Source organism: Rhinolophus sinicus, linkage group LG05, assembly GCF_036562045.2.
Source record: "Rhinolophus sinicus isolate RSC01 linkage group LG05, ASM3656204v1, whole genome shotgun sequence".
Taxonomy (NCBI): domain Eukaryota; kingdom Metazoa; phylum Chordata; class Mammalia; order Chiroptera; family Rhinolophidae; genus Rhinolophus; species Rhinolophus sinicus.
Window position 1 is genome coordinate 67,060,646 of NC_133755.1, and position 16,273 is coordinate 67,076,918.

At 41.6% G+C, this 16,273-nt stretch overlaps 1 protein-coding gene across 1 annotated transcript in view; it reads right to left on the bottom strand.

Moving 5' to 3' along the window:
* LONRF2 (LON peptidase N-terminal domain and ring finger 2) overlaps nt 1–16,273 on the bottom strand; it is a 42,987-nt gene that overhangs the window by 6,546 nt on the left and 20,168 nt on the right. The window contains 8 exon segments of the mRNA XM_074333917.1: nt 1,418–1,567; nt 4,976–5,138; nt 9,050–9,208; nt 9,945–10,066; nt 12,996–13,110; nt 13,393–13,492; nt 13,869–14,073; nt 14,577–14,732. Of these exon segments, the coding sequence (XP_074190018.1) occupies nt 1,418–1,567; nt 4,976–5,138; nt 9,050–9,208; nt 9,945–10,066; nt 12,996–13,110; nt 13,393–13,492; nt 13,869–14,073; nt 14,577–14,732 (1,170 nt within the window).

Below are 16,273 nucleotides of genomic sequence, written 5' to 3' on the forward strand. Positions count from 1 at the left end.
AGAATTAAATGCCACCTCCTAATTCAGGTCTACTTCACAATTCATTCAGCCCTCAAAATACAGTTTACTCTTATGCTACACATTTAAATGTGGGGGAACTCACAAAAGAACCTGCAAAGAAAAGCATCTTTGGTGGAGAAATGCTGTGAATTAGTTGATTCTGTTCTCTCAAGGCTCCAGTTGAGAGTGTATAAGGGGCAGAAGAAGAGACCATAATTTTTACCTCTTCTTTCCAATGTTCTGCATGATTGCTTGTTAAGTTTGAAACATGCTATATATATAGCATAATATTACAAAGGCTAACATTTGTATATAAGTTTAAGTATTATAACTAAATAAATCTTACAATAAAATCAATGTGATAAATGTGCATACTCGTATATGTGAAACATCTATATGTGTGACTTACTATTAATTACAGTCAACCCTTAAAGAACACAGGTTTCAACAGCCTGGGTCCACTTATATGTGGATTTTTTCAACAAATACCTATACTGTTTTCAATCCATGGTTGGGAGTCCACAGATGGGGAGGGCCAACTATAGGCCTGGATCTACCCCATTTTATATAGGGGCCTTGAGCATCACGGATTGTGGTATCACAGTGGGAGCGTGGGGGAGTCCTGGAGCCAACTCACAGCACACACCAAGGGACAACTTCAGTTTGGAGGGAGTCAAAGTCTTACGTGGATTTTCAACTGTGCACCCCTAACCCCCACGTTATTCAAGGGTTAACTCTATGTGTGCGTGTGTGTGTGTGTGTGTGTGTGTGTGTGTGTGTTAGAGGAACCACATGCTCTCGGTCACAATCCTAACCGGTTCCTGCCTGCTCTGTCACCTGAGAGCACAGGAGAGCAGTTGTCTGCACTTGGAGATGCTTCGTAAACCTGACGCCCATCATGTGCCTAAGGAAGCAGCTTCACCACGAGCCCTTGTGGGGAGCCCGAGGAAGCCCATGGTGATGGTAAGATGGGTACCACAAAGGAAGAAAAGCTTCTAACTTCACAAGAGTTAGGGGATTTTCCCTTCACTTATTCAATACCTGTGTATCAGGTCAAGGCGACGTGATGTGTAAAACATAGTGTTGATGTCAACAAATTAAGTTTCCTATTTAAATCTTACGATGTGGGTGAGAGAAGTAAGAGTAGAGAAGCTGACAGCCAATCAGAAGAAACTGATCTTGATAGGAAAGAAATGACCTTCATATAGCATTAACCAGAAAGCATTTATCGTTTTGTTCCAAGGGGCACGTGCTACTCTGCGAGGTGCTTCTTTGGGCTGTTAATAAATGAACTGGTGCTTAAGCGATCATAATGGGGCATGCAGCATAAACTGCCCGATTCTCCTTTAGGATCACGTGTCTTAGCACACTACAGCATGAGCTAAGAACACTAGGAAAGAAAACAAAGAGAATATACCTGAGGTTCAGGTTCCCTGTCTGGCATTAACCCAAAATGACTTAAGATTTGTTCTCTCGTGTGATCCGGGAGCGAAGTAAACCAGGAAAGAGACTGCTGATACACTGAGTCATGAAGCGCAGTCAGTTCTTCATACGCTGGACCTTCCATCTGATCAAGGGAAACAGAGGACCATTAGAGGTTCATTATTACATACAGAACGCAGTTAGCAGCCTCTGCTCCAGCCCTTCACAGTGTCCGTCCTCCACATGTCCCTTACACCTGGGCTACTCAGGACGGCATCCTTGGCTGCTCATGTATCCCCCACCAGAGCCCTCCCAGGTGACCTTACCCACCCTCATGGCTTTGTCATTTGTTTGTTTAGTTTCAGGTGTACAAAACAATGTAATAGACATTTACACCCCTCACAAAGTGATAACACCCCTCCCTCAATCTACTATCCTTCTGACGTCATCTATGGCTACTTCAATTCCATTGACTCTTCCCTATGCTGCACTCCACATCCTGTGACTATATGTATATATAATTATATGAGGTCAGACAATTAAATTCGTGAACATGTTGCAACGCTGTTGCTGTCCTTTTTTGATATCAGAGGATTATTCATTATGAATTTGTACCAACTGGACAAACAGTTAACCAAGTTGACTATTTGGAAGTGCTGAAAAGGCTGCGTGAAAAAGTTAGACGACCTGAACTTTTCACAAACAATTCACGGCTCTTGCATCACGACAATGCACCAGCTCACACGGCACTGTCTGTGAGGGAGTTTTTAGCCAGTAAACAAATAACTGTATTGGAACACCCTCCCTACTCACCTGATCTGTACCCCAATGACTTCTTTCTTTACCCGAAGATAAAGGAAATATTGAAAGGAAGACATTTTGATGACATTCAAGACATCAAGGGTAATACAATGACAGTTCTCATGGCTATTACAGAAAAAGAGTTCCAAAATTGCTTTGAAGGGTGGACTAGGTGCTGGCATCGGTGCATAGCTTCCCAAGGGGAGTACTTTGAAGGTGACCATAGTGATATTCAGCAATGAGGTATGTAGCACTTTTTCTAGGATGAGTTCGCGAACTTAACTGTCCGACCTCATAGATGACATTCAATATTATTCAGCTTCAGGTGTAGAGAGCAGATTACTGGGATTTATTGTTTTGAACATTCATTAGTGTTTTGTAAACAAGATTCTACTCAACAGAGAATCTCCATAGTGGAGATTCTCCCTTCTATTATAATATCCTGACTTTTCTGTTAACACTACACTATGAGGACACATCCCATATCATTATGAATAATTTTCAATGGCTACATGCAATCATATATTTGAGTTATAGCACTGTTTACTTAGCTAGTCACACAGTTATATTTATATTGTTTCCAATTTTACAATTTTTAAAATAACACAGTAATATAAATATTTATGCAAAAGTGGTTTGAGGGGATTTTGGTGGTTTTTCTGTGGTAACAGAAGGGGCTGTCATTCCTTCAGGATAGTTTCTAGAAGTAGAATTACCAAGTCCAAGAGTCAGACATTTTAAAAACTGTATTCCGTATCACCAAATTATGTTCCCAAAGGCATGTGACAGTGACATACATTCACTGCACCGCCCTGCGTCAGTGGCGGGCATGCTTTGCTTCAGGGTGCCTACCCTGCTGCCCAGTCACTCATTTTAATGTCTCAGTTCTACTTAGGAACACCCGAGTGGGAAACGCAATAGACTGGGGACCGGGGACCAAGTTCTTTCTGGCTACATCACTGACTCTTGCGGAAATATCAATCGGTTGCACAGCCTCTTTAGAATAGACTGTTCTCATTTGTGAAATGGGAATAAACAATTCAGGTCCCCTATAGTTGTACAATTCCAGTAGCTATGAAAACTATGGTAAACCAAGAGATTAGATTGTAATGCATATAGCCATTCTCAATTTGATTTATACACATCAAGTATTCATAGGTAGAGGAAGGTTTCCTTTAAAAAACACAAAAAACCCTAATATTATGTCAGGTTGCAGCTATGTAGGCTCCCACTTTTAAATAAGAACATTCACCCTCCAAAGCCATCATCCACAAGAACAGCCCACAAACCCTCCCAGTGCAGCAGAGACCCTGAGGAGCATCTCACTCACTGAGTCACAGCCTTTAAGTCCGGCTGCCTGCCTGAGGTCTCGAAGTGCGACCCACTGGGCCTTGCCCTTCCACACTGGCGCCCTGTGCTCACAGACAACCAGAAACAGCTTCTCGAAAAAAGGCAGAGCTGGCACCATGGGTGGGGCTCTACCCACAGGTGCCACGAATGGACACTGCTGTCCCTAGGGTGACTTCTAGTGTTATGTGAGACAGTTGGGGCTCTCCCAACGGGAACCGAAGAATCCAAACGAGGAATATGGTCATTCCAAGAATTCCCTCCTCCTAGACATTTTTCATGTTTTTGTTGCAGTATCATTCACATACATCTTAACATTTACAAACGTCTTAACTGTTTAGCTCAAAGGGTTTTGTCAACCATACACTACAGTGTACTTACCACCCTATCCCGGGTAAAAGACTGCCGTCACCTCAGGCTTCTGCTGCACCCCTCTCCAGCCAGTTACAACCCCCACCCCATTCTCGGACCTCCATCACCAGAGTTTTGCCTGTTGTTGGGAGTTATGGAAATGGGGTCCCACGGTATGTATTGCGTGTGCCTCACTTCTCTCACTTGGCATAATGTCCCTGAGACTATTTTGTGTCTTTCTGTGGGTCAGGAGTCTGTTTCTTTTAATTGCCAAGTAGTATCCCACTGCGTGATTGTACTACAATCTGTTTATCCATCACCTCATCATGAGCAGCAGAGCTGTTTCTAGTTTCTGGCAATCCATGAATAAGGCTTGTTATGGTCATGCTTGTACAAGCCGTTTGGAGGATCCCTTCAAAACACTGTTAACCTATCAAATTATATGGCCTGGTATTTCTATGAGACACATACATAATTGCTAAGGGGTAAGAGATGCCAGCCTTTTACATTTAGCATTAGAAGGGAATTTTTTTAGCACCATTGTTTTGCATTATGTCTCATTCTGAACTAATATCAGTATCGAGAAGAATTGACTATTGTTTACACGTCAACTCCTGTTTATCATATGTGTTTGTAAACAACATTTTGCTGGACACCAGATATGCTGATTCGTTCACATACTGTCTGAGGCTGCCTCTTGCTGCAATGGCCAAGTTAAGTACTTGCAACATAGACCGTATGGCCAGGAAGGTCTACAGCGTTTACTGTGTGGCCCTTTATAGAAAAAGTCTGCCAATACCTGGACTAGAACATCAAAACAACAAATCCCAAACCCTCATGTCAATGTGCAGAAATAAGGTGATTGTTTCAGGAGGAGAAGATTTTTCTATCAGCTCCAATACATGTAAAAATCCACTGATAATAAATAACCTAAGTGCAGAATAAAGGAGGAAATAAGTAATACTGTCATTAAACATCTGACCTAGTTTCTCAACAATGCAGAGGGAAATAAGGTGACTGACCCTTGAACGTATCCCAGTAAAATAAACCTCACCTTTTCATCTTCCAGATACTCGATGTCTGCTGTATTGTAACCATCGCGGTGACGGTGGCTTAGGACTCTGAACCGACTGATGCCAATTGCGCCCACAACTGAGCTGCCATCCGGAAACGTCCTGACATCGTTGATCTCCAGCATGCAGCCATACTCGGAAATCCTGAAAGGACAGGCAGGAGAAATAATCATGATTTAACAATGCAGGGAGTCTTCATTTTTCCCTCGATGGGTCTGGGTCTTACTAAATAAAACAAACAAAACGAACGGTGTCTCCACATTGGACCAGCACGGTTCTTTTCTCTGAGACACCTGCAGGCGATTCCTTGTGTTAAATGGAATTTCCTCGTGCACTGTGGCTGCAGAGGACAGGCTGGCGCTGAGAGTGCCATGCCTCAGTCGTCCACCACTGAGCCAGTGCTTTCAGAAGGACCCAAGAGGTGGGGAGAGACAGAACCTTAAATTACCAGCCCCTGGGCTGTCCTCCCCCACCTCCATGACGCTGGCCAGCTCTGCCCTCCCTGCTCACTGCTATGGAAAGTCGTCACAATCACAGCCTTTGTCTCCCTGTCTCCGTTTTGCACCTCCATACCCCAGCGGGAGTCACAAATGACTTCGGCATGACCCACTGACCTGCTGCTGACCCAACACCCTCTGCTGCTCTCTTTCACCCTCCCTGACCCGTCCAGCCCTTCACAGCTTCTGTCCTCCACATGTCCCTTACACATGGGGTGCCCAGGACGGCATCCTTGGCTCCTCATGTATCCCCCATCCAGAGCCTTCCCAGGTGACCTTACCCACCCTCAAGGCTTTTTTGTTTGTGTGTTTGTTTAGTTTCAGGTGTACAAAAGTAAGTAATAGACATTTATACCCCTCACAAAGTGATAACCCCCTCCTCAATCTACTCCCCCTCTGACATCATCTACAGCTGTTTCAATTCCATTGACTCTTCCCTATGCTGCACTCCACATCCTGTGACTGTACGTACAGTTAATTATATGAGGTCTGACAATTAAGTTAGAGAATGGATTGCAACGATGTTGCTAACCTTTTTTGATATCAGAGGGATTATTCATTATGCATTTGTACCAACTGGACAAACAGTTAACCAAGTTGACTATTTGGAAGGGCTGAAAAGGTGGCATGAAAAAGTTTGACGACCTGTACTTTTCACCAACAATTCATGGCTCTTGCATCACGACAATGCACCAGCTCACACGGCACTGTCTGGGAGGGAGTTTTTAGCCAGTAAACAAATAACTCTATTGGACACCCTCCTTACTCACCTGATCTGGCCCCAAAAGAGTTCTTTCTTTACCAGAAAATAAAGGAAATATTGAAAGGAAGACAGTTTGATGACATTCAGGACATCAAGGATAATACAATGACAGCTCTGATGGCCATTCCAGAAAAAAGAGTTCCAAAATTGCTTTGAACGGTGGACTAGGCAGGCGCTGGCGTCGGTGCATAGCTTCCCAAGGGGAGTACTTAGAAGGTGAACATAGTGATATTCAGCAATGGGGCATGTAGCACTTTTTCTAGGATGAGCTCACGAACTTAACTGTCTGACCTCATAATTGATATTCAATATTATTCAGCTTCAGCTTCAGGTATACAGAGCAGTGGTCAGGCATCTACAACCGTTCTCATGGTTCTGACTGTAATGTGTATCCTGATGATATTGATTGTGCCTATTGAGTTTATAGTATGTGCTCATTCGAGCTTCACAGAAACATGGAGGCTCAGAAAAATTAAACAATTTACGTAAGTCCCCAATAAAGTTTAGAGCCAAGTTCTGAACCCCAGTCTATCTGGTTCTGAAGTCAGTGAACAATTCAGTGCACACCTTGAAACTATTCAGTGATGGTTCCAGGTTACATGCCTGCATGAACTGCCTGCTGAATACCTTTACTGAGACCTCTAATAAAACTATCTCTTCCTGGTGACCTAAGGGGACTGTCCTATCTACAGCTGTGCCGTGCATGGGGGGCACCCTGAAAATCCCCTTCAAGTGAGGACTTCCTGCCGCAGCTATCAGCTGACACTTCCAAATGTCACCTCGTCCATGTCTATGTCAGCTGCAGAGCCGGTCTCTCCAGCGCGCACCTCGCCTTGCCCTGGGACAAGGAATGCGAGTGGGTGCAAACTCCTCTGCACCTCTGGCTCCCAGCGAATCTAGGCTCTCGTGCTTGTCCACGTAAGGCCATTAGAAATTTGGTTAAAAAATTAGCTGAATGCTTCCTACACTTACAGGTCTCCTTCTCCTGGGCTCTGCCACAGGTGAGCCAGGATTTTGGTCTATTCTCTCCCTAGAGGGACCAGTCTTTCCTTTACCTCAAGCAGCCTCCACTGTCTGACGGGTTCAAGAAACTTATGTTCTGTAGTTTATCTGGAGTCACATAACAGTCTACTCAGCGTTCTGTATCCTTGTCGAAGTGGAACTTTTGGCACTTGATTTGTCACTTTGCTTTTGCTGATTTTGATTAATGAAATTTTGATATAGTCAAATGCATTAATCTCTTCCTCTATGTTCTCAGAAGCTTGTGTAAAAAACAAAAAATCTTTCCCTACTGTGTTTCCCCAAAAAGAAGACCTAGCCGGACAATCAGCTCTAATGCATCTTTTGGAGCAAAAATGAATATAAGACCCAGTCTTATTTTACTGTAATATACGACCGGGAATGTGATGCGATGAGATGCGATATAAAACCAGGTCTTATGTTAATTTTTTCTCCAAAAGATGCATTAGAGCTGATTGTCTCCAACTAGGTCTTATTTTCTGGGAAACGGGGTACTCCTAATTATAAAGATAATCCCCAATATTTTGTCTTAAATGTTTTTATATCGTTTTTCACATTTCAGGCTAGAAATACAAATGTGTTATTTCGTGTGTATGGTGGAAGACAGAGATTTCTTGGCCCATTTTGATTACCCACTAATTTTCTGAGTATTTTTTATTGAGTTTCTTCCTTTTTCTCACAAAATTACATATAACTTTGGAGTCTACACATGAGTAGATCTGTTTCTTATCTCTGTATTGTTTAAATGGTCTACTTACTATGAATTGTAAGTCTGACACTGTAGAAATTCTCTTCTCTCACTCAGCTGGGCAAAAGGTTTCATGGTCTTAGCCTTTGGCTTTTCTGTACTGATTCTAAAATCAGCTTGAGCAACTCCACGGAAAAACACTCTTGGGATGTTGACTGGAGCGATCTTGTATTTATAGACTAATTTGGGTAAAACTGGCATCTCCATGACACTGAGTCTATGCATCCATGACATGGTATTTCTCTGCATTTATTTAGATCTTCTTGAATGTCTTTCAATAAAGTTGTAGAAGTTTCTTCATAAACGTCCTACACATACCTTTAAAGAGATGTATTTCTAGGTACTTGTGGTGGAAACTAGTGGATGTCCCTAAAAATCCATTCTCCTTTCCTTCCTGGCACATGGACTACATTTCCCAGCCTCCTTTGCTGTAGGTGTGAGAGGCAGCCATGTGCCCCTTTTCTCCAGAATCCTGTAAGAGCACATGTGCCTCTTCTACCAGATAGTATTTTAATGTAGTGACCTTACCATGACCAAGCAGTGCTGACAAAGCCCTAGGGGGTTAGGAAGCCAAGACGTGGGAAGGATCTACAGGCCCCAAAGGTGCCCATGGAGGGGAGCTGTCTGCTGATTCAGAACCTCTGCCTAAGACAATGACGTAAACTAGGGGAGGTAAAAACTGAAGTAGAGAAGGTTTCGTGGAGGATGTTGCCCTTTAGACCTTAACAATTTAACAGGTTTGTCTGCATAATGACGAGCTAAAAGAGAACTGCAGGCAGAGGGAAGCGTGGAGGTATGAAGACACGAACTGTACTTAGAAAAGTGTACCCGCAGGTACGACAGTTGAAAGGAAGGAGCAGGACATGAGGCGAGAAAGAAGGCTGGGCTCACGTCACGGACCGCCTGGAAGTTACCCTCTGTGATGCAGTGGGAGCCACTGGAGATTTTCAACATCCTGCCTTGTTCTTCAAGAAAAATGACAAATTATAAATTTAATTAGGACCCTTTGAACGCTGATGAGTCTTACCCGGCGTGCTCAGCGGATAAACACATGCCAAACCGTTTGGTGCCAGTTTCCATGCACCTTCTTATCATAAGCCGGCAGCGGGGCTCAAAGACGTGGAGCGGACACGGGACGGTGGGGAAGGCCATGGCTCACACGAAGATGGGGACGTCTCTGGTCAAACTGTAGGGTAAGGGGAAATGTGAACTTAGATGGGGGAGCTGCTAGAAACGGAAGGGAGTACTAGGCATTACGAAATAGCAAAGGCCAGCCAACCTCAATTCTCTCATTCACAAAGTAAAACCCTCAGTCTTGCCTCAAGGACCACAGCAAAGCTCCCAGCTCACCTGGGTTTCCTGCCAAGCCCGTCTGAATTTGACCAGAGAAAACACACTGAATTATATTATTACTTGACTTAAAAAAGTTGTAACTTAGGACCACTATACAAAAAATTCTGACGAAAACAAAAACTACACAGTAATCACGGGTAATGAGTTCTACATAAAAAAGAATGGAAGAATGATAAGATCTCAATACTAGCTAACGGTTACTACAATGTAAAACTTTAATCACTTTAAAAGATAAAAAACAACTCTGAAGCCTATTTTGAGTGTTACTTCTGTTTTCCCTTCTGTTTCTATATACTAATATACTGTGATTTTCAAGTCTGAAAGAGTCAGTATTGCTTATTTAGATACAAAAAGTAACTATATAATTTTGTTAAAACATACTTTTGAATCATTTCTTATAACCTCTTTCAAGGAAATGTCCATAAACACTTTGCAATTATTTTTTCTACCTGAGGCTTTCTAATTTCTCTGCCAAGAAGGGAAAACACTGAGCTAGAGCTATGAGGTTAATAAGGATTTTTTCCTTTAATCTGGACTCAACAGCACGTGCATAAAGCCTGAAAACTTACTTTGACAGTTCCGTCATTTCTTCATCATAAATTCTCTTCCTATCAGACAGTTCATCCGACAAATACCGAAAGATTAATTCTTCAGCCAAAATAGTTGTATTAAAATTTCTGCTCGCCGACAACTATAACGAAAGGAGAAGTAAAAAAAAAAAAAAAAAAAAAAAAAAATTAGCACATGGTCATTAATTCTAAAGGACAAAGCACTGTGTTCCCAGGCAGAAAGGTCAGCTGGGAGGTGGAGGGGTGGAGTTTCTGAGAAGACAAAAGGGGTGGGGCTGAGAGCAGGAGGTCCTGTGGTGGGAGGGGCCAGCCGGTGCTCCACAGAGAAAAGGGCAGGAGAAGGTGTTCACCTGGGGGAAAGATGAGGCCATTCCAATCTTGATGCTGCTACATTTCCAACCAAGTATCATAATGTCAGGGAGGGGAGAGGAAATGAGTACGTTGTTGGGAGAGAAGAGAAACATGAAACAATCATCTTGGAGCGTGAAAAACTAGAGCTACTACAGAAGAATAGTACGAATAACTACTAATGTTTTGAGTCTAAGATTTAAGATTGTGAATTTAAATGGAAACCAATCTTCCTAATCTTGTTGTTGATCTCTAGCTTTGCTACATTCCTTACACAGAAAGAGTAAACTTTCCTGAGATTGAGGAAGAGAGTGAGGGACCAAGAAATTAAAGCTGGATGTGAAAGGAAAGTCGGTGGAAACTGAAGGAAAAAGTGCTGGGATCAAGGGGCTGAAGGGTCGAATGTGGCTGGAAAGCTGTTACTCTGTGTGTGTGCATTGTTTTCAGCTCAGGTGCAGGAATGTGCAAATCACAGCTCTTGTTCACTGACATCCTAATATTACAGCAGGTACCAATGGCAGATGCTTCATATAAGTGAGGCCTTAAAACAGTAGGTATTGTCTACACTACACTAACCAAGTACCTGGGTTTCAGAAAGGTTAAGGCCTAGAGCCATGGTGGCACCCCAGGTAGGACCGCAGGCTGGTAGGTTTCAAGGTGCTGCTGTTTCTTCGGTAACTGACTGCATGTCTGGGCCTGGGTTGGCCCTACATATTTCTCACACTTATGCCTGGGGGAGTGCGCAACATACTGCTAAGCTTCCCTTTAGCTTGTGTCAGACAAGCTAGTGCATTGCTGGAGTTGACTGAGAACTAGGAGCTCAACTTCTGGAAACAACTGTGTTTGAGAACCTCAGTCACAAAAAGAAAGCAGAAACAAGTGTCACCTCATTCACAATACTCCTTCATAACTTCATTATTGATGACATAGGTATTTTATAAACCATTGGTTTATGGTATCCTTTTACTGAAGGGGAATACAGTAAAATGTGCTTGACTTGGCATTATGTTAACCCAGACTTCTGTAAACACATAGTGATCGATAATTCATGTTTATAATAATGCATGTGAGGAAGTCTAAGCTCATGAAGTGATTTCTGCATTGAAGAAAGATCAAATTATGATTCTGAATTTTAGTTAATTTTATCATATTCTAATTTATTATTCTGTGTACAGCTTGCCTGTAATCATTCATTCATTCATTCATTCATTCATTCAACAAAGATTTCCTGAACCTCTAGTATGTATTCTGGTCCCTGGAGATAGAGGGGAAACAAGACAGAAATCGGTCTGTCCCTGAAGAGCTTATATTCCAGTGCCCACCCCCAGGCATTGCTTCATCGCACAGCCTCCTACGAGGGAGCATTAACCACAGAAGCTAATGGAGAGTCTGTGCTACAAACGGTGGTCACAAAGACATGCATTTTCCTCTAAGAATAGGTGAGCCACCCCCAGACCCCCTGGCCCAGATGATCATGGGTACAATGAGAGAGCAGGCCAGACGCCATGTCTGGAAGCAGGAAGAGACAGAAAATACCATGGAGTAGAACAGCAAGGGAACCAACAAAGGAAACTGCTACGAGGATGCAAAATGCATCCACCGTCATGACACACAGTGCAGAGTACAAGGGTAGGTATTTGTAATGAGAACCCTGAATAACTTGGAAAGATTTAGTATGTATGCAATTTAACAAAGCAAGTGTGTACATATAATGTTTCCAAAACATTTCAATTATAACAACTTAGTTTAACAAGTCTTAGCGGTAAATTAATGTTACAATTATTTAAACATTCACTTAAGTATAATGTTTCCTTTGCCATGGCAAATTTAAAAATGAATTTTATTGCATATTTGTTTTAAAAAAAAAAAACACTTTATAAAACTTAAATCCATTAAATAAGTTTAATCTCCAGGAGGTAATTAAGGCAAATATTATTTGTATCATTTTACAGATGAAAAAAATCCTCTCCCCCCAAGAAGTTAAATAATTTGCTTCGTGGAAAGTTAATGGCACCAACATGATCTGACCTGAACCTAATATAGTTCATACAGACTCACTATTTGAAAAATTGATCAGAAAGCACTCAGCTTTTAAATGTTGTTTATTGTATTTACTGTACATAAACTTTGGATTGATATTTGGTTTATATTTGGGTTAGACATAATTAACTCCCCCCATGGAATCTAAGTTTTACTGGTTTTGATTTCAGACCACAAATACTTAAAATTGACAATCCACCACAAAGGACTTCCCAGTAGTCAGAGACAATAAAATCTTCAATCCTTTGCAAAACTGAATACTGCAAAATGACTCTACCTTAAGATGAGGTAAAGGAGATAGTCATACATTAAGTATATCGTATGTCAACCTTTTACGGTTAACATATGGTTAAGGACGTGGCAACGTTACCTCAACTGTTTATAATTAACACACAGTAACAGCTCCAATAATGTCAGCTATTTTTAACATATCTCAACTACAATTCATATCTGAAATTTTCCTTGAAATTTAGTTGTTTCTGTGTCTAACTTCCCCTGTGCATTTTTTGAGAACTCAGAGAGATGGGAAAAAGACCTCTCTGTGGAGAAATCCAACTTTCTGTAACAAACAGGTAGTAGGAGCTAAGCCACCCTGGAAATGAGCATCTATGGAGGAATGAGAAGAGGAGCTGAACTGTTTGCTGTTTCTCAAGAAACACTTACTTCTGAAAGTTTTTCTTTGCACAGTGGACAATGCGGGGCATGGTCGAGGCAGCGTTCAAGACATTTTAGGCAAAATGTATGTCCACATGGCATAGTGACAGGCTCAAAGAGCAACCTAGGGGAAAAAAAAAATCTTGAGTTTTCAGCAAAAAGTGTCCAGAAGAGACTGTCAAATAATCTATTTGTTTTATAATAAAAATTCCTAGGCAATTCCCTTAGTGTTCCAGAAATCACTATCGCCACTTCCACTTACATATTCCTTATCAAATTTTTAGAAATCAATTATTACTGAGATATATATATAATCTCTCTGATAAGAAGAAGCCCATTACAGTTAGGATATAAAACTCAGAAAGGCTCAATTTTTCTGAGTTGCATCAATCCTCTGTCATCCTACCTCATGCAAAGGGCACACTCAAAGTCAGTTACATCTATCACGAGCTCTGGACTTCCTCCTATGTCAGAGTCCATGTTCCTTTGAGGTGAGGAATCTGCCTCTGAAAACATTGAAAATACTATTGTTAACACTTGCACATCTGGTTAAGAGCATGCACTATTTCCTCTGGATAAAATGTGTCACATAACAAGTCAAGCTGGGCAGGAATAGCTCTGGTCCAAGTAACAGTATATAGCAATGACTATCTGGACAGTAAGCAGGAGTCAAAGTTAAAGTTACCCCAAAATATTCTAAGCAATTTTGGACTACAAAGTCCTTGTAGGATTGACTATTTAAACTCTTCTGTAATCTTAAAGCTGATATATTCATTTCATTACTAATTTTAAGCTGTGCAAATTTTTAAAAAATAGACTAAATATTAGTTAACCTTCTATCACTTGGGAGTCACACACGCTGTGACAAAACAGCCTCCTGACCTTTCTTGGGAATTTTTCCAGGGGCGTCACTCAGGTCCTGTGCATCCTCCGAGCCATTTGGAAACTGTCTCTTTAGACCAGTGCTGGGTGCTACTGGAAGGATACATTCTAACATTGCTTTATCCTCTTCTTGGTGTAGTCCCAGTATAAAATATAACACTGAAGGACTGGTACTTCTAAACAGATCAGATTTCTCTGGTGAATTCTGTTAAGTAGGAAAAAAGAATCCTGAATATTAAAGAATATTATCTTTCTCACAGCACGAGAGAAAAAAATTCATGCAGTCACCCTCCTTAGAAGGCTTTGGAAAAAAGAGGGCTTGCATACTTTTCCTTCACAGTTGGTTTCATCTGTTAACTTTCAAGATGAACTTTATACACTTTTCATGGTAAAATGCTGGATAGTTTCTTCCTGCAACAGATCAATGGAACATCAGTCTTCGTATATTTCAAATCACACCCCTGCTTTCTTCTCTCCAAGCCAAAAAATAATTTCAAGTCTCCTGATGTTTGGAGATGTTGTAAAACTTTCTTTCAATCTTCAGTCATTTTCATTACTTCCACGAACTTTCATCCCTCAAGTAGAGGAGCTAGAACTGGCCTTGAGAAGTACTTCAAACATAATGCCACAGTCTGAATAACTTGTAAACATTCAAAATGGAGGCATGACATAAAGCTTAATCAAAATAATATTGACAAACACAAGCACCTCATACCTGAGATCTCCCGCATCACCACCTTCTTGGGTGTTTATACGGCTGTGATGCTGAGCCTGTAATGTGCTGTTCAACAGTCTGCTTTGGATGGAAGGGGTGATATTTTGACGCACATTTTCTGAAGCTGGAAAAAACACCTCACACATTACCTATAAAATTGCCAAGAAGAAAGAATACTTAAAACACTTCTGGAAAATATATACTATGCCTTAAAGATTCAGAAGAAGCTATGAGGCAAAAATAGGCCTAAAGTATTGAAAAGAGTAATGGCCATATTCCAACTGCCAATATTTTAAAATTCAAATGTTTCAAAGCCACAGTCAATGTTTTAAGCATTTTACCTCCCCGCTCCTTTCCATCTTGGTCTTACAAAATATGAGCATTACAGTTACTTCCTGTCTGGTCTTTACATATCTGCTACAGAGAATCTCCCCCAAAGTCTAATGGGTAAGAGAGAAAAGTAGGGTGTAGAGGTTGCAGGGGGTCCTGGGTTGAGTCTAAGCTGTGATCACCAGGACTGAGACATTTCTAGAGGACGGATCAATTTATAAGAAAGCAGACGAGCCACCTAGTAAAGCACGTTAGAAGAAGAGGAGGTGATAGTTTAAGAACCATGGACCAGCTTAGCTTTTGGTGGTGGTGGGAAGTAACTGTCAATTGCTCGGTGGTCCTGCCAAACCTCATGGACTCAGCTGAATCCATGGGCTTAAGAAAGGCAAAAGGCATATGACCCAGCAATCCCTCTCCTGGGTATCTACCCAAAAAATCTGAAAACATTTAGAGATAAAGACATGTGTGCTCCAATGTTCATTGCAGCTTTGTTTATGGTGGCCAAGACATGGAAACAACCAAACTGTCCTTCGATAGATGAACGGATAAAGAAGTTGTGGTATATATACACAATGGAATACCATTTGGCGGTAAGAAAAGATGATATAGGACCATTTGTGACAACATGGATGGATCTTGAGAGTGTAATGCTGAGCGAAATAAGTCAGACAGAAAAAGCAGAGAACCATGTGATTTCACTGATATGTGGTATATAAACCAAAAACAACAAAAGAACAAGACAAACAAATGAGAAACAGAAACTTATAGACACAGACAATGGTTTAGTGGTTACCAGATGGTACGTGGGGTGGGGGGTGGGGGGTGGGAGATGAGGGTAAGGGGGATCAAATATATGGTGATGGAAGGAGAACTGACTCTGGGTGATGAACACACAATGGGATTTATAGATGATGTAATACAGAATTGTACACCTGAAATCTATGTAATTTTACTAACAATTGTCACCCCGATAAATTTAATAAAATATATTTTAAAAAAAAAAAAGAGAGAGAGGCAAAAGGAATGACTAAACCCTAACAAAGAATCCCATTTGTTCATGTGACAAGTGAGTCCACCATAACCTGTGACCTCTGCAGCAGTGAAGGACAGCAGCTCAACAGGAACCCAGTGTCCGCAGCACTGGCTCTGAGGCGCTTCAGCAGAGCGGTGGGAGGCTGCCAGGGTGGGTACCAGGCTTCCTGGGCATCAATAAGCTGCTATCGTTTTGTACTGTCTCTCATAGATCTCTAACAGCCACAAAATGCTGGAGGGGAAAACATCACGTGTGAAAAAGCACCCGACAGACAAGAACCCACAAGACCTAAATTCTGGTCCTGGAACCTCTGGGAATCTGTTTAGC